Source organism: Epinephelus lanceolatus, chromosome 19 (genome assembly GCF_041903045.1).
Source record: "Epinephelus lanceolatus isolate andai-2023 chromosome 19, ASM4190304v1, whole genome shotgun sequence".
In the NCBI taxonomy this organism is placed as follows: Eukaryota; Metazoa; Chordata; class Actinopteri; order Perciformes; family Serranidae; genus Epinephelus; species Epinephelus lanceolatus.
The window spans coordinates 14,943,017-14,968,571 of NC_135752.1; the positions used below are offsets into that span (position 1 = coordinate 14,943,017).

General features: G+C 41.0%; 1 protein-coding gene across 11 annotated transcripts in view; it reads left to right on the plus strand.

The window, feature by feature from the left end:
• The first annotated feature begins 2,868 nt into the window (after nucleotides 1–2,868).
• LOC117269219 (putative E3 ubiquitin-protein ligase HERC1) overlaps nucleotides 2,869–25,555 on the plus strand; it is a 55,775-nt gene continuing 33,088 nt past the window's right edge. For 9 of the 11 annotated variants that reach the window (XM_033646102.2, XM_033646103.2, XM_033646105.2 and 6 more), the window contains exons 1-34: nucleotides 2,869–2,944; nucleotides 6,036–7,041; nucleotides 8,616–8,711; nucleotides 8,819–9,001; nucleotides 10,005–10,217; nucleotides 10,468–10,566; nucleotides 10,673–10,769; nucleotides 10,886–11,029; nucleotides 11,285–11,412; nucleotides 12,074–12,218; nucleotides 12,331–12,502; nucleotides 14,429–14,563; nucleotides 14,721–14,886; nucleotides 15,159–15,284; nucleotides 15,758–15,982; nucleotides 16,222–16,374; nucleotides 16,474–16,606; nucleotides 17,428–17,631; nucleotides 17,804–18,025; nucleotides 18,435–18,608; nucleotides 18,859–18,973; nucleotides 19,101–19,218; nucleotides 19,736–19,937; nucleotides 20,125–20,425; nucleotides 20,525–20,573; nucleotides 20,650–20,695; nucleotides 21,341–21,594; nucleotides 23,126–23,323; nucleotides 23,506–23,626; nucleotides 23,758–23,998; nucleotides 24,083–24,249; nucleotides 24,410–24,562; nucleotides 24,675–24,772; nucleotides 24,920–25,015. In XM_033646102.2, coding sequence (XP_033501993.2) covers nucleotides 6,067–7,041; nucleotides 8,616–8,711; nucleotides 8,819–9,001; nucleotides 10,005–10,217; nucleotides 10,468–10,566; nucleotides 10,673–10,769; nucleotides 10,886–11,029; nucleotides 11,285–11,412; nucleotides 12,074–12,218; nucleotides 12,331–12,502; nucleotides 14,429–14,563; nucleotides 14,721–14,886; nucleotides 15,159–15,284; nucleotides 15,758–15,982; nucleotides 16,222–16,374; nucleotides 16,474–16,606; nucleotides 17,428–17,631; nucleotides 17,804–18,025; nucleotides 18,435–18,608; nucleotides 18,859–18,973; nucleotides 19,101–19,218; nucleotides 19,736–19,937; nucleotides 20,125–20,425; nucleotides 20,525–20,573; nucleotides 20,650–20,695; nucleotides 21,341–21,594; nucleotides 23,126–23,323; nucleotides 23,506–23,626; nucleotides 23,758–23,998; nucleotides 24,083–24,249; nucleotides 24,410–24,562; nucleotides 24,675–24,772; nucleotides 24,920–25,015 — 5,949 coding nt within the window. In that variant the 5' untranslated portion in view covers nucleotides 2,869–2,944; nucleotides 6,036–6,066. Of the gene's footprint in view, nucleotides 2,984–6,035; nucleotides 7,042–8,615; nucleotides 8,712–8,818; nucleotides 9,002–10,004; nucleotides 10,218–10,467; nucleotides 10,567–10,672; nucleotides 10,770–10,885; nucleotides 11,030–11,284; nucleotides 11,413–12,073; nucleotides 12,219–12,330; nucleotides 12,503–14,428; nucleotides 14,564–14,720; nucleotides 14,887–15,158; nucleotides 15,285–15,757; nucleotides 15,983–16,221; nucleotides 16,375–16,473; nucleotides 16,607–17,427; nucleotides 17,632–17,803; nucleotides 18,026–18,434; nucleotides 18,609–18,858; nucleotides 18,974–19,100; nucleotides 19,219–19,735; nucleotides 19,938–20,124; nucleotides 20,426–20,524; nucleotides 20,574–20,649; nucleotides 20,696–21,340; nucleotides 21,595–23,125; nucleotides 23,324–23,505; nucleotides 23,627–23,757; nucleotides 23,999–24,082; nucleotides 24,250–24,409; nucleotides 24,563–24,674; nucleotides 24,773–24,919; nucleotides 25,016–25,555 lie in introns of all 11 variants that reach the window. The other 2 variants (XM_033646099.2, XM_033646096.2) reach the window with 2 other exon arrangements.

The window sequence follows — 25,555 nt, forward strand, 5'->3', positions numbered from 1 at the left end:
CTTTCTGCCAGTCAGCCCCCTTTTTAGAAATCCGGCTTGGAAGTGGGATTAACTCTGGACCGCCATCCAGGAATTGAAATTCGTGTGACCTGATGTCATAAGTTATCTTTGGTTTGTTTTTGTGTTAGTGACTGACGGAACCCCCCAAACCTCCCGGCTTTGAAGAATCACATTTGATGTTTGGATGTTTTTAGTCACAACATCCTATGATTGGAAATAATACTGACATTATTTAACACAACAGGAGATTAATCAGTGTTAGCTCAATTAAATCATTATATAGAGTCACATAAGAATGAATAAGGTAATTTTGAATAAGGTTGTGTCTAAAGTTTTAAAAGAGGAAAAAAAAAAAAATTATGGAAACTTTTAAGTTATATTAAAAATAGGAACAGAATAGGAATAGGAACTGGCTAGTAATAAAACAAAAGCCATTAAATGTAGCATGTAAAAGCAGTTTTTACCACAATCTGTATCTGTACTGTTTTTTTTTAACAGGGCCGTAATCACCCATTCAACATGGAGGGGGTGGGTGCCAGGAGAACTTTTTAGAAACTTCATAACTAAAATAACCATTTTAAAATATTTTTTTTAAACAAAAACTCTGAGATCAAGGGTTCTCAATAATTTAAGATGATGTAGTACCATTTCATAGGTGCTAGCATATGATTGAGGGCAACACAGGGGTGCACACGCAATGACCTATTTTAGCCTGTGACTCTTTTAAGTGTTATACTATGGCATTTTAATAACTTTTTTAGTGACATATACTGCAACTTTTTATGACCTTTTTTAACGACATTTTTTTATGACTAACACAGTGATATAGCCTATATAACCCTCATAATTTTCCACATTTGAATACATTTGAAAGTAATAAGCTGGGGTCCCCAGATACATTATACTTACTGCCTAGTTTAAAGATTCTAAATATAGTCTGTCATGATTTATGTTGATTTTTTTTTAACCCTTTCAAACAAAGTGGTCACTGCAGTGGACAGCTGTTTAAAAGCCATTTTCTTGTACATGCCTGGGTTTTGATGCTCTAGTTGCATTTAAGTCACTCCAGTGGACCCCAGTGCATCGTTTAATACACTGCCACCCACTGGCCAGGTGCTGTCAGTGCAACACAGATCTTTCAAAACCAAGATGGCTGACAGAAAGGAAGAAATGTTCAGCTCAGGAGTATCTTGCCAATCCTTCTATAATAGGAGACCCTGTTAGATACAAACAATCTGGGAACATCAAGTAACTTCCAAGGAGTGATAAAGTCGTTACATTTTTCAAGTATTAATTTTATATTTTGAGGAGATAACAATTAATCATCTGTTTACTAAACTGGACATCATGCAATGCTGGCTGTATTTCAACTACATTAAATAGCCTACTATTATTGCAACTTTGTTTTTCTTGAAAATGCTTTACCTGCAATGGTTTTCATGGCTGTAAATCAATTGATTTACGTTATTAGCTGAACAGTTTTTGTAACAGACATAATATTTTGAGAATATTTGTGCAGAAAATGTTGATTGGAAAAAAATGATATAGTTCAACGGGGGGAGGTGGGTGAGGAGGAGTGAAGAGGAAGCAGTCGAAGAGACGGGAGAAGCTGAAGAGTCAGGAGCAAGGTTCAACACTTCTGCATGGCATTGAACAGTATTAGAATCTGTTAAAATATATTTATGACATTGGTTTAAGAAAGGGCGCCACAGTGGTGTAGTGGTTAGCACTGTCGCCTCACAGCAGGAGGGTTACTGGTTTAAACTTGTCCCCAGGAGGGAGCCCCTCTGTGTGGAGTTTGCATGTTCTCCCTGCATCAGCGTGGGTTTTCTCTGGGTACCCCGGCTTCCTCCCACAATCCATAGACATGCAGGTTGGGGATAGGTTAATTGGTGACTCTAAATTGCCCATAGGTGTGAATGTGAGTGTGAATGGTTGTCTGTCTCTGTGTGTCAGCCCTATGATAGTCTGGCGACCTGTCCAGGGTGTACCCTGCCTCACACCCAGTACCAGCAGACCCTCAAGAGTATAAGCGGTTATGGAAATGAATGAAAGAGCATTAAAAATATATATTTTTATAGTTTCACATGATATATATCAATCTTTAAATTGGGTTATATTTCTGCAGTTGAAAACTTAAACACACATTGTCCACCTGAGTGGACATGTGAAAAACTCATGTTTAAAAAATTATTTTTTTCATACTTTAAGAGAAATGAAACACTCAAAAAATCTCGACTGAGGTCATAATAATTCATGCATGAAAGGGTTAATATTGTAACAAAAAAATCAATTCATTGATGGCATTTAAAAAATCATCAAATAACAGGGGGCACTTCAAGTTAAGTATTGCAATTCCATAAAGTTAAGGACTCACACAATTAAGGAGAGAGTGGTCAAAATCAAAGGAGCAGTGACATCTTCATTTTTAGACCAAAACCCTTGGGTCCTACACTTCCCATAATGCAGCATCATCAAGGTTATTTCCTCAGTTTTGACAAAGCTCCCTCCAGAGTCACATTATGCATCCTTTTCCCACCACAGGCTGAGTTTTAGTTAATTATAAGATATTTTTTAAAAGTCATATCATGTTCAGTATAGTCTACTGCTTTAATATCTGGACAATATTAATAAAAAGAAGCTTTACTTTAGTCTGAATTTATTTTCTAGTAATGATTTTAATACTGGATTGGGGATCCACAAAATACTGACGTTAGTAAAAAACATGTTACACAGTCGGGACTGTGTCAGGCAGAAAAATAAAAATTAAAGGTGAATAAAAACAATATGATGAGAAGTAATTATCGCTCCAAAACACAAGGTGGCGGTCATCCAACATGGCTGCCATCAATTGTTAAGGCTCCAGCAGACGAAGAAGAAGAGGAGCGAGGAGAAGGTTGATATGATATTCACGTCCAAGGGAGACCTCACCGGGACGGGACAGGTAACGCAAACCATTTATCTGCGGGGTTTTATAGTCAAGGTAACTTAAATGTCTGCTGTATTTTATTTTAGTTTTAATAACAGCCGTGTTGACATTGTGATAAGACGCTGACGGGTGACGGGAGTGTTTTGCTGAGAGCTGTCAGCCTACAAGCGGAGGGGCTTGGTCGGTTTTGACAGCCATGGACCAGACTAGCAACTGCACTGCAGCCAGCCGTTAGCTCAGCTGTCACCGCAGATGCAATGATAATGATACCGGTGTTTGTCACTGACACGACGGACACTGCGTCTCAAATTCACGTATTTAGCTTTTTATGTCGGTGTAGCCACCAGCTAACGTTATAATGTGACACCGAGCTAACTGTCGCCAGAGACCAAAAATACATTGCGCTACTAAATGTTGACAGACGCTTCAAAATAAGACGCCACATAGCAAGGCTGGATCATTGTACATGAATTAAATCATCCTGTTGGCTAATGTCATTAGCATGAATGCCCGAGTCAGTGCTTAAGTTCTGAATACATGACATTGTAAATGTATGACGGTATGTTTTAGCTCCTCCAGCATCTTAACATAATGCAGTTAGTTGTTGTTAGACATTATGTAGCTCTGACTATAGTGAATAAATCCATCTAATGCTAACATTAGCAAGGTTTGTTATTAGTTCCTGCATCCCATTGTCTAAATGCTCATTGTGGTCAGGGTTGTCCTGGCAACACAGCAGCCCAAACGTCCTTTGGTACAGCAAACTTCCTCCAGCTTGCTCTGGATGATTTTCAAGCCCCTGGATCACCTCCAGCTGGTCCTGGGTCAGCTTTAGGGATATCCACAGAGCACCAAAGGGCTCCCAAATAGCTGAGAATTTCATGTTGTTGTAGATTGTAGCTATCTATGCTGCAGAAAAATTGGCAACGTGATCACTGTAGCCACATTAACACATCCAGGTGAGGATTTTCAGAGGGTTTTCCTGTCTTATTTTACTGTAAATCTGTTTTCTGACTATTGGTAGGACAAAACAAGATATTTGCCAGTTGATAAAATTGGGCTCGGAATGTTCAACATTTTCTAACATTTCATAAAGAAATGATTGATCAGTAACTAAAAAAAAACTATTATGGACAAGATTAATCGCTAAGGGAAATAACCGTTACATGTAGCCAAGGTTCAAATCTCATATTTTTTAATTCAATGTCAAGAGTGTGCATGCTCCTTCAGCTGATCCCACTAACCAGCTGTCAGTATTGTGGTAATTTTTTGGAAAACAAGACTGTTAAAATATGTGACATTCAGATACACATCCACATAGCTTGTGCACTGTAAATTGTCGCCCCTGCCTAATGTCACCGACATTTACTTTTCCTCCCATCATACATGGTGCTGCACGCATTCAAAGTCAGTCACTGATATTGATTTGTATTGTATGAGTGGTTATTAGCCTCTAGGCCTACACAAGAGCCTTTTATAGTTATATTTTTATAGCTTATTGGCAAGTTTCTGGGATATTTGGCTCAGTTTGTTGTCTGTAATTAATAAGAAGGAATACAAGATATGTTGTGTGTGTGTTTCTGTGTATTGCAAATACTCCAGATGGACTGACATCAGTGAGCTGAACAGTAAATGCTTGATAAAAACACAAAAGAAAGAAGAAAAACGTCTTAACGTTATGTGCTGCAACTCCAGACAATTTGTAATCAGTGATGGTTGCGCCTTGCATTGCTGGTGGTTGTCTGACCCCGAAGAGCCCATTGCTATATCAATGCTTGCTGTTATTTTTGTCCAGAGTGGAAACCATATAGCCCCACAGGCCTCAGGCAAGGCAGGAGAGATGAGGCTCTCTGACTGTGGACCATGGTGGCATGCTCACATGTTTATCAGCCTGTAACTGGCATTCTCTCCCACGTATCGGTTTGTGTTTTTGTACAAGTGTTAATTATAGAAAAAGTCTCAGCCATGACCCAACAGTATGGAAATTTCTAGTGCACATCTTAACAGCTATATTTCACCATGGTTTACCTTAAACCTGTGTGTGTTGCTTGACTGATATGACAGCCTTCTCTCTTGGGGTCATTATTGCACATAATAAAAATGCATTTGTAATAAAGGCGTAGTTCTGCATGCATTCTTTCTTGTATAAAATCCTCTCTTTTATGCAGTATAGAATTGGGAGGGTGAATGTGCTTTAACTAATACCATGAGAATGTCATGCAACTGATATTCCCATAAAATCACCTACTAAGATACTGTATGAATGCTGGCCTCTGTTTTGTCACTGTCATGGGGACTGTCGTGTTTTAACCTGCATTATGGATTATGCGGTTGCCAAGGGTTTGAGTCTAAAACTCATATGATTAACTAAATTGCAAGCTGGCAAGAGCAAAGTCTTTCTTTGTTCCAGGAAAGCTGTTCCTGTGAATATATACAGTTTCCACTCAGCAGCAGCAACAGACTTGCGCTTTGTTTGTTTAGAAAGCAGACAAAAATGCAGACAAACAGACTTGGGGTTAGGCGGAGCCCCTTAAAATGGGATTGTGTTTGATTTCGTCAGGTGACCAACTCAGAGATGAAGATGCACTGAGAATATGAATGAATTGGTAGAGGGATCAGATTATTATCACTCATGTGCCAGATCTCTCATAGCAGGTTTAATTCTTTGACTGGCCATGTTATATTATGAAACAAATACTTTAAATACACCCCTTTGTATTGTGCAGCACAACAGCTTGTGAGACAAAATTCTCCTCATTAGTGTGGGTGTGTTAGTTAGCTGTTATCATAGGGTGAGCTGACCTATTTCAGTGATACCCACTGGGCCTATGCCACTAGCCTGGATGTACTGTATGTTGGAAAAGTGCCAATGCTAAGGAGAAACCTGACACCTTTACTCTGAATTTACTTGGCAGGCAAACGCATTAGAACACAGGCTTTGAGCTGCAAGTGATTCCTGTAAATTTATGACAGAGATAAATTAAAAAAAAGAGCCATTTCATTATGTTAATCAAGTGTGTGCAAGTGAGATGTGTGGATGTTATAAATCTGCTGATATACAAGCCTCATCACATCTTTAAAACACATTTCCCTCTCTGTTTTTCAGGTGTACATCAGTGTATAGATAATGCTCAGACATGGTGCCTTGTCAGACCCACGTGTTGCTGAAGTGGCAGGAGCACTTCAATAGCTCCTGGGCAGCAGAAGACAGCATACAAACAGCCAGGAGGCATGGAGCTGCTGTGCTCTACAATAAGCTGCTTCTCAACAAGGAAGTTGTCACGCTGGCCCAGCCTGTTCAAGAACTCGTTGGCCCACGTCTGCCAGACTTCGAGTGTGAGTCCAGTGCCTCGGCAGAGAAAGAAGAGTACCTGTCATCCTTGCTTCATAGCCAACGATGGCTGGCTCACCGGATGCTGACGCAAACCTCCTACACCTTAGGCCTCCATCACAGGCTGGTGGTTCTCCAGAGGATCTACTACGCACTCCACAGCAAATACCATGACAAATTCCGCGTGCAGCTGCCCTCCCAGTCCACAGATAGTGGCACCGAATGTGGGCAACTTGAGCTGGCCTCAGAGCCCTGCCTGCCAGGGGGCGTATCCAAAGTCAAGTCGGGTACAGATGTTCTGATAGAGATGGGTGTGAGGACAGGTTTGAGTCTGCTCTTCTCATTACTGCAGCAGAACTGGAGATATGCAGCCTCCGTGCATCCGGAGTCGGTACTTTGCAACGATGTGCTTGCCACAGCTTCCTCTGTGTTGTCTTCTCTGCCACCGCTGTCTCTGGCCAATGAGAATAAGATCCCGTCAGTTGGGCTGGACTGCCTGGCACAGGTGGCAGACTTCCTGAAGAAGACATCAGTGAGCAGTGGGACTGGTGGCGCTGACCCGACTGGTCGGAGGCTAGCGCTGGAGCTGCTGCTTGGCCTGGCCATGCAGAGGGGCTCACTAAAGTTTCTGCTGGAGTGGGTGGAGGTAGCCTTGGCTGCCTCTGTGTCCTCCTCCTCCACCTCTACGCTGTCTTCCTCCTCCTCACTGAATTCCCAGCACTCAGCTGGTGTGGGCTTTGATGTCATCCATCAAACGCTTCTCCAAATGAAGCAATATTCGGTATGTCTTTAAATTTGGACTTTTGTCTATTTGTCTGTCGTTGCCTTTTAGTCTTTTCTGGAGTATTCCTCCTTATACTGTGCGTTCCCTTAACTTTGTTCATCCATAGCTGTCACATTAACACTACTGGTATGGTGCTAATTTTCTGCCGAAACTTAACAAACAAACAAAACATGGTGAACAAATACTATACAACTGGAAAATGATAAATGCCTCCCTATGCATTTAAATTGACTTGTAGCGTTTATTCAGGGTATTTAAAAAAAAAAAAAAAAATCCTCAGCACAACACAGTGGAAAAATTGCGTGCCAGAAGATACTTGGCATTTTTTGTCTTGTACTGTAGGATCTATTCTTTTGTAGGTGGAAGACATGTATTTGTTTCTGAAGTGTGATGTGATATGTTGTGTATTTGTCTGATTTGCAAAACAAAATGCATTCGTTTGTTAATGGTGTTTTGTATTTGCAAACCACACTGTGTCTGTCTGTGAATCGAAGGGCATTTGAAAAACATCTTTTGTTTGTTTGTTAAGGTCTGGCAGGAAATTAACTTCATGCATATGTGTCTACGTTAATACATGTTTGGCAGCATTTATCAGCTATGTCTGAATTTATTTTATATTTCTTTGTTCTAACATCACGTAGAAGTCTGACGTTTCCGCAACATAACATAGGATCACTTGGAGTAATCACCCCAGTTCTGATTGTATGAGAAATCTTAACACTTATCCATTAAAAGAGCGCTAATATAGATGCATCATATGCAAGAAAGGCAATAGCCTGTGAAAGCAATTCAGATGTGATGACAACTCAAAATGAGTGATTGTTCTCCATACATTAGAAATTGTGCATGTGGTTGTTCTGCTTTGCCTTGGTGTGTCACTTTATTATAAGTAATTAGTAATTTTGCATCAATGTTTTGGTGAGTTTTGAAATTATATGAGGTACCTTGCATGCGCATACTGATAAGGCAGGGAAATTTCTCTTCACTGTTACATCCGTTCCTGCTGAAGGCTGTTCTTTTGATTTGAACAGTCTCATTTGAAGCTCAGAGTGATGCATTAGTGTGCAGATAAGGATTAAGATCGAGCCAGTCTTCCTGCCCTCCCTCTATTTGTGTATTGAGTCATCCTCTAGCAGGCTAATCAGCTTTGCAATATTTCTGGACAAATGACAACAAGGACTGAGTATTGCCAACAACCACATGATTGATTTTGCCGTCCTACACATAATTTAGACTTCTGTAATAAAGAAAGTCTGAAGGGATTAGACAACATAAAACACACTAAAGATCTGCATCTACTAAAACTGACATCTCAAATTTTGCATCCTTATCTTTCTTTCTATGTTGATTTAGCCTTCTGCCTGATCATGCAGTGGCATGTTGGTGTTTGGGAAGAGAGACTTTTCTTGTTATGATATATATTGTTGGTTTAGAAAGAATGTGCGCATAAAAATTGCAAGTTTTAAGTTATAAAACTGATGTACCTTATATCCAAACCAACATAATATGTACACACAGTGAGTTACACAGGTTTCAGTAGAAGACCAAACATAAATCTTTTTCCCCTCCAGGGTTTCCGTGGGGACTCAGTCAATACTCAGGTGCTGAAGAAGGATGCAGATGGACTGTGTCGACTCTCCCAGGCAGCTCTCTGCCTCTTTGAGGAGGTAAGATAGATTTCAGTCACATACACTGTAACACATAGGCGCTATTAACAACTGTTATACTGCCCAATTACTAACTTTATGGACCTCACTCTCCTCCTGTTTGACAGATTTGTAACCTAGCATCCTACTGCCTGTGCTCGTGCAGCACTGATGCAGCTGCTCCTGGTTCAGAGAGTGACACGGTCATGGTGTATGTGTGGGGCAGCAACAGCAGCCACCAGCTGGCAGAGGGAACTCTGGAGAAAATTCTGCTGCCAAAGCTGACACAGGGATTTAGTGATGCCCAAATGGTATGTTATTGCTGCTTAGACTGTGAGCATGGGACTAGCATTTTTCTACGTTACTTGTTTACTTATTTCTCTACTGTATTCATTTTTAGGGGCTTGGCAGCTCTGATGCTGGCATTGTGGGTCTAATAGTACTGATCGGAGTACGCAGCAACTGTGTATAGTGTAAAACTTAAACAGTTCATAACAAATCAGTCATACATGCTACCGCCTTGCAGGTTTTACTAAAATGTAGGCCAAAGTGAGCAAAAATATTCAGATGCTTCAAGGTGCAGTAATGGTGATGTTTTTCTTAAAAACTGTAAAACTAATCACACCTATCTGAGTGCCTCAAAATATTTGAGTGGAAACAGAACTTTGAACAGCTACAGCAAATTTTTGCTAAAAAAAAAAAAAGTCTCCAGTGTTCATAAAAAAAAGACAAAATTTTGATGTTATGGTAGAAGTAGTGTGGTAAATTTCAAAATAGCATCTGAAAACAGATTTTTTTTTTTTTTTTTTTACAGTATTTTAAATTCTATCCTCATAAACTGTTGCGGTCAGTGGACACAAGAGCATCTTTTCATGTTATGGAGTAATCTTTGTAAAAATAAATTACAGACATCTCTACAGTGTCTTGTCTAATGAAGCACAAAAATTCCCAGAATTTTGTGTGGGTAACTGAATTTTTCATGCTAGTTTGATAACTGCCTTTACATCTGACCCTGGTGATTGCCAGACTCAAAATGTGAAGCCAATCTATGGTTGACTTGCAAGTAATGACTAAGTTTGTGAGTTTGAGCCCTGGGTGATGCAGAATAATCATGCTAATGCCCACTTAGGCACTGTGTTGTGTGCATTAGAGACACATGATCTCTAAGATAATTTTAATTGAAGAAGTTTGAAATATTTATGGTCTGGGCAGTTCTGCTGATGCACCCTCATGTTTTTGTCATTTGTCTCCTCCTCTTCCTTATTTTCCTCTCATCCCTTGATGTCCTTTTTTATCCACTTTGCCCTTCTTTAGATCGAGGCAGGCCAGTACTGTACCTTCTCAGTGTCTGCAGACGGTTCAGTGAAAGCATGTGGAAAAGGCAGCTATGGCCGTCTGGGCCTGGGGGACTCCAACAACCAGTCCATGCCCAAAAAACTTGTGCTGGAGCCACATAGGAACATGAAGAAGGTGTCCTCCTCTAAGGGCTCTGATGGTCACACTTTGGCTATCACTGTAGAGGGAGAGGTAACAAGTTCAAATGATTACTCCTGGAGACTGAGCTTTTGACAGTTGACAGTTGTACTGTATTTTTGTCACATAATACATTTAAGAAGTATTTTTCCCAAATATTTTAAAGTAGTTTACAGTAAATTCTTGATAGTGACAAAACCAAATTACTTCCACTTCCTCTCTAGGTGTTAGTGAGATATCAACTGAAAAAAAAAACTTAACTTCTTTTGCTTGAATAATGAAGTTTTCAAAATATTTCTTTTAGGTGTTCAGCTGGGGTGATGGAGAATATGGGAAACTGGGCCATGGCAACAGTGCTACACAGAAATACCCCAAAATCATACAAGGACCGCTGTTTGGCAAAGTAAGCACACAGTAACGCCAGCTTGTCGGGGGAAAAGACGGATGGGGAATTGTTTTAAGCCATGTTAATGAACATAATTTTTCATACATTGTGGTTTCTCTGCCAGGTCGTTGTTTGTGTGTCTGCTGGCTACAGACACAGTGCTGCTGTGACTAATGATGGAGAGCTTTATACCTGGGGAGAAGGCGACTTTGGCAGACTTGGTACACTCCATATTTTTTAAGTTGCTTGCTCTTATTTGTCTCAACAACTTAAGTGAAACCCCTCCTTTGGTGTGTCAGCAACAACCTCTGCCTTCCTGTGTTTGTCCCCTGAGCAGGTCACAGTGACAGTCAGAGTCGGAACGTGCCCACATTAGTGAAGGATGTCAGTGGAGTCGGGCAGGTGGCCTGTGGCAGCTCCCACACCATTGCTGTGGCGCAGGATGGACGCACTGTGTGGTCCTTTGGTGGAGGGGATAATGGTATGTTGACAGATGACTTATAGTTTGATTTAAGCTCTTAATGCAGTTCTGTGTGAACTGGTGGAAATCACACTTTGAGTGGAAGGTTTTCAGTTCTGAACAGGATATAAAAGGTGCTTGAAAATAACACACTGTGTCATTTTATTTTTACCTAAAGGACAGTACCATTGTGGTTTGTTTTATGATCTATCTTACAAGCATGTCTTGAGCTACTGTGAACTAACGCTGGTGCTCGAACATGACTCACCCTTGCAGGCAAACTAGGTCATGGAGACACCAATCGTGTGTATCGCCCCAAGGTCATAGAGGCCCTGCACGGATTCATCATCAGGAAAGTGTGCGCTGGCAGCCAGTCATCGCTGGCTCTTACCTCTGCAGGACAGGTGAGATGCAGCACTTTGATTTTAAAATGTCAAGAATGTCTATCCAACATTTAAATAATATTTGCTAAGCCATCTCAGCTCTTTCTACATTCTCCCTATGGAAAGCTTTTATTTTGAAGGAGCATACTAACATCACCTTAAAGGTATACTATGCAGGAATTGTCAGCTACTGGTAAAAAGTAACACCCAGGGAAATTGAAAGCTAACTCCAGATTCACTCTGCTTTTCCTCGCTGTTATTTGCTATATTTGTCATATTTTTTGGTGCTGTCTCCCTGATTTTTGTAGCTGTCTCTTGGATGCATCCAGCTGACAACCTGGCACTTATAAATACCCAACCTCACCTGCGTGTTGTGCCCACAAATGTACTGACCACAGCAAAATAAGAAGAAAATACAGGCAGAAGGCAGAATCTCTGCAGATAAATACACTACAACACACTTCTAGTGGGTTAAAGGTAGTGATTGAGAGGTTATATATTGTTTTTAGGAAAATCCTGCATAGTATATCTTTAAAAATTATTATTCTTAATCAGCACTTGATATGTGTAGCCAGACTCATGTCACAATTACATCCTAAATATAAGGATGGAATACAAAGACAAATAAGGAGATATGGAAAGGATATTTATTTGTTTATTTATTTATTTATTTTTTATGTAGGTTTTTGCATGGGGCTGTGGCTCGTGTTTGGGATGTGGCTCCTCTGAGACAACCTCTCTGAGACCCAGGTTCATTGAAGACCTGAGTATCACCAAGATCATTGATATCTCATGTGGAGACAGCCACTGTCTGGCTTTGACGCACGGTGAGAATCCTCTAGCAATTAACAGTCAGTTATTCAGATAAGATCATTCAGATTGTTAATGGGATATTAAAATTGTGAATGTGCTGCATTGTACGCTGTTCTCCTTTGTCAGAGAATGAAGTTTACGCATGGGGGAACAACACTATGGGTCAGTGTGGGCAAGGTCACACTTCAACACCAATTACCAAACCCAAGAAGGTGCTCGGTCTAGAGGGGGTGTCAATCCAACAGATCACTGCTGGCACTTCTCACAGCCTGGCTTGGACTGCAGTTCCAACTGACAGGTAAAGCCTCATGTCGTCCCATTACTAAGTAAAATTTTCATTTTAAGTCCATGTGTGCTATTTGTAATATTTTTCATTCACCTACACTGAAAACATGTGATCTCAGCTTTATACATATACAGTACAGGCCAAAAGTTTGGACACACCTTCTCATTCAATGTGTTTCTTTATTTTTATGACTATTTACATTGTAGATTCTCACTGAAGGCATCAAAACTGTGAATGAACACATGTGGAGTTATGTACTTAACAAAAAAAGGTGAAATAACTGAAAACATGTTTTATAATCTAGTTTCTTCAAAATAGCCACCCTTTGCTCTGATTACTGCTTTGCACACTCTTGGCATTCTCTCCATGAGCTTCAAGAGGTAGTCACCTGAAATGGTTTCCACTTCACAGGTGTGCCTTATCAGGGTTAATTAGTGGAATTTCTTGTTTTATCAATGGGGTTGGGACCATCAGTTGTGTTGTGCAGAAGTCAGGTTAATACACAGCCGACAGCCCTATTGGACAACTGTTAAAATTCATATTATGGCAAGAACCAATCAGCTAACTAAAGAAAAACGAGTGGCCATCATTACTTTAAGAAATGAAGGTCAGTCAGTCCGGAAAATTGCAAAAACTTTAAATGTGTCCCCAAGTGGAGTCGCAAAAACCATCAAGCGCTACAACGAAACTGGCACACATGAAGACCGACCCAGGAAAGGAAGACCAAGAGTCACCTCTGCTTCTGAGGATAAGTTCATCCGAGTCACCAGCCTCAGAAATCGCAAGTTAACAGCAGCTCAGATCAGAGACCAGATGAATGCCACACAGAGTTCTAGCAGCAGACCCATCTCTAGAACAACTGTTAAGAGGAGACTGCGCGAATCAGGCCTTCATGGTCAAATAGCTGCTAGGAAACCACTGCTAAGGAGAGGCAACAAGCAGAAGAGATTTGTTTGGGCCAAGAAACACAAGGAATGGACATTAGACCAGTGGAAATCTGTGCTTTGGTCTGATGAGTCCAAATTTGAGATCTTTGGTTCCAACCGCCGTGTCTTTGTGAGACGCAGAAAAGGTGAACGGATGCATTCCACATGCCTGGTTCCCACTGTGAAGCATGGAGGAGGAGGTGTGATGGTGTGGGGGTGTTTTGCTGGTGACACTGTTGGGGATTTATTCAAAATTGAAGGCACACTGAACCAGCATGGCTACCACAGCATCCTGCAGCGACATGCCATCCCATCCAGTTTGCGTTTAGTTGGACGATCATTTATTTTTCAACAGGACAATGACCCCAAACACACCTCCAGGCTGTGTAAGGGCTATTTGACCAAGAAGGAGAGTGATGGAGCGCTGCGGCAGATGACCTGGCCTCCACAGTCACCGGACCTGAACCCAATCGAGATGGTTTGGGGTGAGCTGGACCGCAGAGTGAAGGCAAAGGGGCCAACAAGTGCTAAACACCTCTGGGAACTCCTTCAAGACTGTTGGAAAAGCATTTCAGGTGACTACCTCTTGAAGCTCATGGAGAGAATGCCAAGAGTGTGCAAAGCAGTAATCAGAGCAAAGGGTGGCTATTTTGAAGAAACTAGAATATAAAACATGTTTTCAGTTATTTCACCTTTTTTTGTTAAATACATAACTCCACATGTGTTCATTCATAGTTTTGATGCCTTCAGTGAGAATCTACAATGTAAATAGTCATGAAAATAAAGAAAACGCATTGAATGAGAAGGTGTGTCCAAACTTTTGGCCTGTACTGTATATATATATCAGAGTGGCATTTCTGTGTTGCAACATTTCCATTGAGTGTTCAGCATTGTTTTATACTGCTGAACTGTTGTTTTCTTCTCCCCTGTCAAATTTGTGATTCTATCTTGTCAGTTCTGAGACATTTATGCTTGAGCAGCTTCTTTTAAGCAACTGTCTCCTTTTTTCCAGACAACTGGTGGCATGGCACAGGCCCTTTTGTGTTGACTTGGAAGAGAGTACATTCACCTACCTACGCAATTTTCTAGAAAGTTACTGTGACGGCATCGCTGACGACACACCCCCTGCCCCATTCTTATCTAAAAGGTAGGAAATTTAATTAACACAGCACTTCTGTTACAGAAGATTGGATTTTATTATTCCTGTTTTAGACTTTATTTAGTCCAGCATCACCTGCAAAAAATGTTCTGGTGCATGGACTCCTAATGCTGTGTGTATGTGTGTGTGTGTGTGTTTTCCTCAGGGACCACCATCAGTTTCTCTTGCTGTGCATGAAGCTGCTGTCCATCCACTTGTCCTTGGCCCACGCTGGGGGCACTGGTGCCATGGTTTTGGGTGCTCAGGGTAGGCCCCTCAGAAACCTGCTCTTCCGGCTCATAGATACCAATATGCCAGACTCCATACAACAGGTAAATTAACAATCTGTTTGTTACTAGATTATTTTCATGATATGCCTATGCTGACATATTTACAGAAGGAACTGGGGGAAGTGTTGGTGTTGTTTGCAGGTGTAAGGACCAAGATAATAAGTACTGTTTTGTATCTAAATTAAAATGTGAAATGGGTTGTTAGATATGTGCTGTATGTGCTAATTTCTATTTGATTTATTGATGCAGTAAATGCTTAGCATTGATATTCAAGTTTCTTTCCACCTTGTGTTGACATTCCTGTCCATCCTCAGGCAGTTCTGAACACGCTGTCCATTGGTGCATCCCTGCTGCTTCCTCCGCTGAGGGAAAGAACAGAACTGCTCCTGTCCCTCCTTCCTCAGGGCCCTCAGAGCTTAAATGTCCTCTCCAAAGGACAGGTATGTTAAGCTCCTGTGTGCCATTTTAAACATTGCGGTATGTGTGGTTATAGTGCTGCTGATTATCATGACCAAATGTTTTTTTTGGCATTCGTGCCTCAATATATTTTCAGCCAGAAATGTGTTTTTTCTAGAAGCTGTTGGTGTAAATATATAGCACATTTAAACAATTATATTTAAACTACCTTATTCTTCCTTTCTTCCTTTCTTTCCTCACTTTAACTATGATTCTGATCCAGATACTTGGCTATAAAATGGATGGATTGTCGAGGCTAGTAAACAGAGCGTTTGTTGAAATCACAGCACCAACTTGGAGCGTTGCTAGGCAGTATGTGTTGAAGGCTGTTTGAATGTTGTGAAAATTTGTTGCTGTAAAAAATGACTTCTCCGCAGAGATGTTTCCAGTAACCTCACAATTAAATGATCAAACACCAGACAGCTCTCTGTTCTTCTTTCCTCTGTGTCTCTCAAAGCGTCTGCAGTTAGACATGGTACTCAGCAGCCTTCAGGATCAGAGCCATGTAGCTTCTCTACTAGGTTACAGCAATTTCGGGGAGGTGACAGCTCTGGGACCCCCTCTGACCCCTGCCATGTCCGTCCGCCCCCCATCTTCATCCAGCTCTGTTGAAGCCTATGACCCCCTGCACTTAGCAGAGGTGCTGCTCAGAACTCTGCTCCTCAGCATAGGCTTTTACACGGTATGTAAGGGGGACCTTATGCATTTGTGTGCATTTTTTTTGTCTTATGTGTGTTTAATTTGGATAGATTTACGATTTAACTTTTGGGGGAAATGTAGTGCATTATTTTTCAGTCAAATATTGTTGCTCAGCTTTTCAAATTTTCTTATATTTTCTGAATATTTTGGTGCATATTGTTACCTTTGAATCAGTGCGATATTCCTACTACACACTTTGTGTTTTTGTGTGTGTTCATGCAGGAGCGGGCATTTGGGGAATTGGAGAAAAACAGTGACAAGCAGCTATCAAGTGATAGCCAGGGACAGACCGATCCTCCCTGTCACTTTCACCAGCTGCTGTCTGGACTTCACAAACACCTGCTCGCCCATTGCTACATCCATTCCAGCACTGAGGTACACTTTAATTCACATATATTTGAACCTAATATTTTACCCACAGCCCTGTAGTCATGTAATTTTGTATATGTTTACACTGATTCCTCTGTTCTGTAGGATGATAGCAGTGTAACGCTGCTTCGTGAGCATCTTTACCTGCTGCTTCCCTGCGCCGCTGAGACACTCAGGAGATCCACCAAACTGTTGAAGGAGAGTTCTCTGGATAAACAAATAATCAAGAAGCTGCATGGTAAGAATAATGGCTGTTAAGAAGTGTGTGTCATTGTTACCCACATATTTTTTGTTATGTGACGTACAGAGTCTTTTCACTCTAAAAATACAATAAAATCACTTCCCTAATAATGACCAGTGGAAAAACAGTTTCAAACATTTAGACAGCAAATATGTATGCATATATGGTAGGGTTCTGTTTACCAAAGACCGCATCAAATATAATTTATTAGAGGTGTAAATTACAAGTTTCGTCAAGGTGCGGTATTTATTGATTCTTTGAAGAACGTTATGATATTTGCTGAGATCACAGTCTGCCAAAATATGATTAAATTTAGGGCCTGTGATCGATATGAGATGATGTCAGCAAATGTCCGCATTTTATTTTTCTTGACTGCTTGCCATTGTCTGCCTGGCACTAGGCCACTAGCACTGTCTGAATGTTAACGAAGGAGGGGTGCTTGGGTGGGACACTGTGACACAGACGTGCTACGGGAATTTCAAAATAAATTCATAGCTTAAAGGTAAAGATAGGTATAAATGTTTTGACTTTGTATCTGTTGATCACTGGATCAATGTATAAATACACCCCTCATAATTATCTGTCTTTACATTTTTATACACGGCACATTCAGGCCTTTAGATTTTGGAGCTGTTGGGTCACTTAACAATGAAGTGTCAATTGGTCTAAGGACAAACACATAAACACATTCACCCATATGTTTAAAAATCCATGATTTAATCTGTTACTTTGCTTTTAAATCTGTCGTGTAACTGTATTTCTCAGTTATCTTTTTATTAGTCTCTAATCCCCCTCTTTCGTCTCAACCCTTGTCCCAGTGGTGTTGTACAACTCAGTGGCTGGCAGCCTGCTGTGCCAAGTAATGTACTCCTTGCTGCTACTGCCCCTGGGCACAGTTCAACCCCTCCTGAGCCATTTACTGGCCTTGTTGGAACAACTCAATGATTTCAACAGGTTGCTACCGGAGACAGGCCTCCTGGAGGAACAAGAACTGGGGATGGAGGCTCAGAAAACCTGTTTAGGTCAGTGGAAGTTTGATCAACACTTGACTCATGGATGTTATCCTTGATTGTTGGTATTATTAGTGGCTACAGCAGTATCACAGGGATAGCTTTTATAGGATAGTTAATTTTTACACTGGAGATTCTTCCTACGAGATAAAATACAAACAATGACAAGGGACCTTCCTTACAGATAAAAGTGAAGAAAACACATGCGTTGGACAGCAGCAACAGGAGGAAGAGTGCAAGTGGGTCTGGCTGTTGGATCTGGAACGGTCTGTGGCGTTGGCGGTCGGCCGTTGCCTTGGTGGTATGCTGCAAGGCCCGCCGCCCTCACTTCAGGAGAAAACGTCAGAGTTCTGGCTATCAAATGTCCTCCTCAGGAACGGGCTTGAGATGGACTTTGAACAGCTGGGTAGGAGAACATGCTGCTTGCTTTCCATGCTTTCATATGAGCCAGTGTTTTGGTAAATAGATACCAACTGCATGCGGTGTTCATCCTCAGATTAATGTTGCACTAATGTGTCCACCTTCTGTTGGGAACCTCCAATAAGGAAAGCACATTGTTGGCTACATGAAAGTACAGCAAATATTTTTTAAAGAGAATGGGTAAAGAGGATATTACAGAGACTATTAGTGAGTGAAGAGTAATGCTTATGTTGTTGACATGGGTATAGAGTTTAGGGGATAACAAACAACAAGTTATTAAAGTTACTTGATATTTCATTATGCAAATGAGGAAATAATCTATACTTTTCTAAATGTAGTGTGTATTCTTCATTTGTTAATGTGTCCTGTGTCTTATGTGATTGTTTATCCTGTAGACTCTAGCATGGCATGGCTCTGTGAGGTGGTGCTGCTGGGCAGCAGTGATGCCAGGCTGGCAGAGCTCAGTCTGAATGAGGAAACCAGGACTTTACTGGAACTGGCGCTGGGATCTTCCAGAGGACCTGCAGGTGGCCTGTGGCGGAATATGGAGGAATATGCTCACAGCAAAGGTACTTTTACAGTATGCCTGTGTTTAATGGTGTTTAATGTAAATATCCACGTCATAATGGACTAACAATGTTTAAATCATCTTGTTAAATAGAGAAATTATAAATACATATACACAATACATCTACTTGCCTGGATAATTGCTGCACAATACATCATAGATTATTCTTTAAACTCTGGTCTTTAGGTTGTGTCTTTTTCCTTTTTGTGACTTTGATGTAACCGAGTTGTGTTTTTTTGCTGTGAGAGCAGAATGGGAGAGTGGAGGCTCTTCAGGCGACTGCTTGCTGCAGAGTGTCTGTCGCTGCAGTCTGGCTGCTCTTCTGAAACACACTGGGCTGCAGAATGAGGCTTGTTGGCAGGACAGGTCGGTAACACAAATCTAATATTTGCTGAAATGCCTGTTTCTGTTGTGTAAGATCATTACTGCAATGCAGAGCGACTGCAGAGCAATGCTAATTATCTCCTTAATTTATCCACTTGCCCTGAGACAGATACGAGCCCTGTGAGATGCTGTTGGACGTCTATGAGACAGTTTATAAAATCAGAAGCACTCTTTTGGCCCATAAAAACTCTCCGAGGATACCACAGGCGCAGACTGCTGTTAAACAGGTACTAAAATGTCATCAAATATTATGCAATGCAACTATTTTTGGCAGTTAAATGAGTATAGAACAAAACAGTTATTTATAAACAATGTGTAGTGTAATATTTATTGTTCAAACATTACAACAAAAGTGTGCTTTGCTGTATTAATATTAATCATTATTGCACCTTCATTAGCAACTATCACAGCTTCCACAGTTAATTTGGTTTTCTGCCTTTTTGTTACTGGAGATAGTAACTGCAAAGAATTTACTGTGATGTTCTTTTGGGTAAAACAAAAGCGCTATCCTCTTCCTGTGTTAGTTTAGTGTTTGACACACTTCCTTTGTGCTGTAATTTGAGCCTTCATTTCCCAGTAGGTCGTATGCAGTGGCAAAAAACTTGCCTATTTCCAACTTAACAATTGTTACACCTTATTTTATTCCTTGTGTTAAAGAAGCCATTTTTTTATTGTTTATTTTTGCACCATATTATAAAGAGAAAAAACTCCACAGATGCATTAAATATGTTTGTTGTATTGCAGACCACTCCATCTCCCCAAAGTCCTGATACAGACAGGCAAGAGCCAAGCACCTCAGTGGAGCAGGTGGGAAAAGATCATGAGCAGCAGTCAGGAGGTCACTGCAGCCGAGAGGTTCAGGTGCCCCCACCCCCAACAGCAAACCACAACCAGGAGGAGGTTGCGGAGGAGGACACATTTAGCAACAGTCGTATGTACCTGTCAGGTTAGAAATGCACATCTCTGTTTCTGCCCTTTCTCCAGCGGTGTTAAAACATTTAATTATATTTTTGTAGCTTAATGCTTTAAGGCAGACAGACCCAGGCAGAAATACACATTGCACACACATCCACTCAACCTTTCATCATCATTATGACACATCTGATTCCCATGTGTCTTTCCTGTCTCTGCAGAGGTCCTAGAATCATTCATGGCCACCCGGGAGGCCATGCAAGTGCAGCAGAATGTGACAGTGTACGAATCCTTTGGCACCTCCACCCTCCCCAGCAGCATGGAAAGCCCGGTCAGCCCGGAGAGGGAGCTGGATCCCAAGCAGCAGTGGGAGAAGCAGAGGGACTCCGAGGAAAGCATGTCTTTCCCTGCCGCCTGCCATCTGGTGGTGTCCCGCTGTCTCTTCCTCCTGCTCGGGGTCAGGCCTGCTTGTGTGGAACCCAGTGAAAGGGAGAACAGTCAGGCTGTGGGCACAGGAGCAAGGTAGAGTTTGGCAGCCTGTGTTTGTTTTCATTTTTTTCAACACAGTTGTTTTTTCTTAAGCCATTTCTGTGTTAACTGTCCACATCATTCCACATTTAGGAAGTCAGCAACAGAATTCTCTACGATGGCTGCTGATGGACGAAAACAGGTGAGTCTTGCACTGCACCAAAATTTGGTCCAAGACATCTTAATTAGTGCTAATGTACTGTCTTTGTCTTACTTAGTCTGACCAATCCAAAAACTCATTGGGATCTTCCAAGAATAAAATGGGTAGGTGGAACATGTTTACTCCAAAATACTTGTTCAGCTAATGCATTTTTATCCATACAGTCATGAATGAAAGGAATAGTTTTGCAGAGCATTAAATGAGAAGATCAGTACAGCTCTCATATCTGTCCGCTATATATTTAGTTATTAACCTGTTGGCTCTGCTTAGCATAAAGACTGGAAACAGGGAGAAAGAGCTATGGCACTGTATAGCTGTAACTCGGCAGGAAAGCAAATAAATGCATTTAAAAAAAAATGTCCAATTATTACTTTTAATTAATCATGTGTCATCCTAATTTAGATTTAGAATTTTATTTTATTTTTTTTAAGAGTTGTCTCTTGGGGTCAGGAAAGCTTGTTGCACGTCAGCTTTGCAATATTTCCATGGGAACATGCAGCACAATGACAGAAAGAGTGAATACAAATAAACATTTTTAATGAGTCTCTCATTATAAATCTGAACACAGTTTGATTACAGTGTAATTTTATTTTTAATTTTTTTTGTCAGTGAGAAAAATCACACCAAGTTTTTTTTCTCCATACAGCAATTAACACTGCATGACTAACTCTGTAAGAGGTGTGGAAAGATAAAATCAGAACAGACAGAGTACAATACTGGCCATTATTCTCGTGTTGTGTTTGTTCCAGGCTTACCTCTGTGTTCTCTGGGCATCATGAAAGACGCTTGGGATCGCCTGCGGCAGTGTATCAGTCCGACCACCACTGTGTCCTCCCATGGCAACAACACTTTGCCTATTCTTAACCAGGTGTTTCACTTCATCTGTGGGAGCCTGGTCCACTTATCGTCCCCCTCACCAACATTGCCGGGTGGACAGACTTCTAGTCAGGCAGATCCAAAGGCCATTACTTTTGCTATACTGCAGCAGCAACAGAGGGCTGAGGTAATAAGGTTTTTCTCTTTTACATGATATTACAGCCAAACAAGTTAAAGGGACAGTTTACCCCATATCAAAAAAACATATTATTCCTCTCGCTTGTAGCGCACTTTATTTATGTAGTTTGTTGTAGTGTCAGTTGCAAAATGTTGGAGTTGTCAGCTATAGAGATGTCTGCTTTCTCTGTAATATAAAAGAACTAAATGGTGCTCTGCTTGTGGTGCTCAAAGCACCAAAAGAATACATTTTAAAAACTCAACAGCCATGTGTCTTTCCAGAAATGATGACCCAGTTACTCAAGATAATCCACAGACATTGTTGTGAGCAGTTTAATGTAGGAACTATGTTCTTGCTACCAAACTACACCTGTCAGCCTTATCACAGTGCAGGCAGAAGCATGTATCTGCTGCTAGCTCACCTACATGTAGCACCATTGAGCTAGCTAATGTTACAGCTCAGCTGAGGAGGACACCATTAATTTTTAAATCTCACACTGTCGAGGGAATGAGCCCCACATCCATGGGTAGATGCATGCTTCCATCTGCACGGTGATATGGTTGGCAGGTATGGTTCAGTAGAAAGAAAATAGTTCCTACTTAAAATTTCTCACAATGTCTGTGGATTATCTTGAGTAACGGGGTCATGATTTCTGGAAAGAGACATTGCTGATGAGTTTTTTGGGAGGCTTTGAGGACCATAAGCCAAGTGCCATTCAGTTCCATTAAGGCCCTAACACACCAAGCCGACAGTCGGCTGATGTGTCTCGCACCATTTGGGTTTGCTTTTTTTCTGCTGATTCAGCATGTTGAATTTGCGTTGGCAACAGCGGAGCCCATCAGTGAATAACATGATTGGCAGTAAAGGTGAGGACAGTAAACAAAGGGCTAAAGTCAAGACATAGAGAGGTCAAAACAAGCTTGTTATGTGAGGTAAGATTATTTTCTTTTAGCCATTGAGGTCTTTAGTATAAATGTTTCCTAACTGGCTAACTAGTGTCAAGACAGTCTTCCGGGTCCCCTTTTGAATAACAATTACAGATGACTTCGGCTGCTGGTATGGAAGGGTATGTCCTCTCATACAGGCACAGGACAAATGTGCTCGTTGGCTGTTGGTTTGGTGTGTTCATGTGCAACTTTTTGGCCAGGACACGGCAACATGAAGTGATGCAGCAGTGGGCTCTCGTTGCCACTAGTTCTCTGATGTCGGTTTGATGTGTCTTGGCCTTTATATTCAAAAAGGGGGAAACATCTTTATGACTAATATATCCAGCACTCACACCAAAACATTCGAGATTAATAAACAGCACTACAGTGAAGAGGAACAATATATTTTTTTTTTTTCCATGACCTGTCCCTTTAATTGTTACTGCTGAGAAATTAGGTCACCCTATAACACCTGCAGCTATTTGGTCATTTATTGGTCGTTATTGGTGGTTTTTTTGTCTCATTCAAACAATGCACAACAAAGCAAAACATAAAGAGCGCCTTTGTGAATTTATTTAAAGGTCTGAACTATCTATTCCTTTTGTTTTGATCAGTTGCGTCTGGAGGCCTTGTGTCAGATGTCATCCTTCCTGTCTAAGATGGAGGAAAAGAGCAGTGGGTTCACCGTCTCCCCTCAGTTTCCTGTGTTGTTGCAGTCTGTGCAGCTTCAGTTCCTCTCTGGGTGCTTTGCTTTGGGAACACAAATCATTGGCTCTACCTCCAGAATTAATTATGAGATGCAGCATTACATGGTACATCTAGTAATCATGCTATCACAATGTTTGTGTAGATGTTTATGAAAAGAATGAATAAGTGTTAAATTCAAGCCAGATTTAGAGAGGAGAATCACTGAATATTCTATTCATTTGATGTTTGTCTTACATAAACATTTTGTTGTATAAATTTCTCTCCAATCCCTTTTATCTTCACCCAGTTGGGTACACATTCAGCTTCTATTGATACGCAAAGAGAGCTACAATCTGCAGCCCACACCTTCTACCAGCAGGTGGTGCGTGTCCTCAAACAGAAGGTCGTGTTGGAAAGTGAACATCCAGGTTTGTTCATTGATGTTTCACCTGCATTTAAAACATTATGATTTCATTTGCATTACCTTGTAAACTCCCTGTTGCTGTAGATTTTATTTTATTTTGCATGCAGTTGAGATTTTTGTCTCTATTATACCCAGGTTCCTGCCAGCACCTTCTCTTAGCCACAATGTTTGCACTGAATTTCTGCTACCAACCAGTGGACCTGGTGCTGGTTATCAAATGTGGCATCCTGGAAATCCTTTCCATGCTTACCAACAACAGCTGTGCACTGATGAACCAGGGCTGGTTTGCAGCCTCAAAATCTGGATCCATGCTGCTAAGTGGGGCTGTTAGACTAGCCTGTGCCCGCCTGCTTCAGATACTAACTGTGGCTGCAAGGTGAGAATGAAGATTTGATTAGTTAAGAGGTGAAAATACACTTAAGTGTTTGCATTTGCATAACAAATTGTCCTGTGCTCTCAGCTCCTGTGAGGATTTGCTGCCTATGGATGTATCCCATGCTCTGATGGAAGTGATGTGTGAGCAGCTCCAAAATATCCTGTATACTTTCCACCAACAGCAGACAGCAGAGAGAGGAACAGCTGAGAGAACTGATCTGGACTCCAGCAACAACAGCGCAAATCTAATTGGTGTTACAAATTTAGCTACATTGAACGTCACTAAAATATGTTTTACAAAAAGCACAATGAAATATTTTATTTTTAAATACAGATGTTGCCTTTGTAATGCCTTCTTGTGTAGCCCTTCTGTTTTTAAGTATAGTTTTCCTTCTATTTTTTGTTGTTTTAGGAGTGGAAAGCAGCAAAGTGGTTGAATCTCAACTTGCAGATTTCTTGGTTTTTCTGAGGCGTGTTTTGTCGTTAAGAGTAATGAAAAGACTTTCTACTTTTGTCAAATGGATTGATCCACTCATGGCCATTATTTCACACAAGTGCTCTTTGGGTAAGACAATTTAGAATAATATTTTAAAACAGCATTGGTATTGTTTACAGGGCAGAACAGATTGCTTTGGTTCCTTTTGATTTCCTGTTCACCTCCACCCTTCACTTCTCAGGATCTCCACACTTCCAGAACCTTCGCACGAAGCTTTTGGCCTTCCATGTTTTAGAAAGACTGTTACCTGCTTGTTCTGAGCCTGCTCAAATTCAACAGGTATGATGTCAAAATGTGAATGCAGCATGCAAGTGAAGTAGCTCGAGAAGACATTTGGTCACGTAAAATTGTGAATGTGATAAGTGTGAAGTGTGAATGTGAAGACATTATCTATTACATTTGTTTCTTTCCTCTGTTTTCTTGTAGATTGTTAAACAACTCTTTCAGCTTGTATCTGTTTACATGTGGAAGGAACCATTAGCTGAGAAGAACCACGAGGAGACGGCTGAAAAAGAGAAGGGGGTAACACAGCAGTACTACATAATAATATATGTACTTCAAAGTAGGGCTGGGTGATAAATATCATAATAGTTTTTATCAAATACTTACAATATTGTAGGGTTGACTAATAGTGCTTTAACTAAATGGTTACACAATAATATTTTTTGAAATAATCATCAGTAATGTGGATATAATGACTAAGCAGGTAAAGGCAAATAATAGAACAGCTAGAACAGTCTGGTAAGTTCAGGAACAGTAACATCACTTTACTGTAAAGCAGCCCTTAAAACCAGAAAAAGACTTACACACTTAAAAACGAAATGTTATGACTATAACTTCTGTTCCCTGAAGGAGAGGAACGAGGTACAGCACATATAGTATGGGATATCACAACCCCGCATGGCCTGACTGAAGAAACCTCTATTCACGCCTTTAAGGCAGATGATCTGTGGTCATTCAGTCAACAGTCATTCTTCAGTTCGATAGCCGCTCTTCACTGAGCCCAGCTGCGCAGCGGGGCAATTTAGTGTTGTACCTCGTTCCTCTCCTTCAGGGAACAGA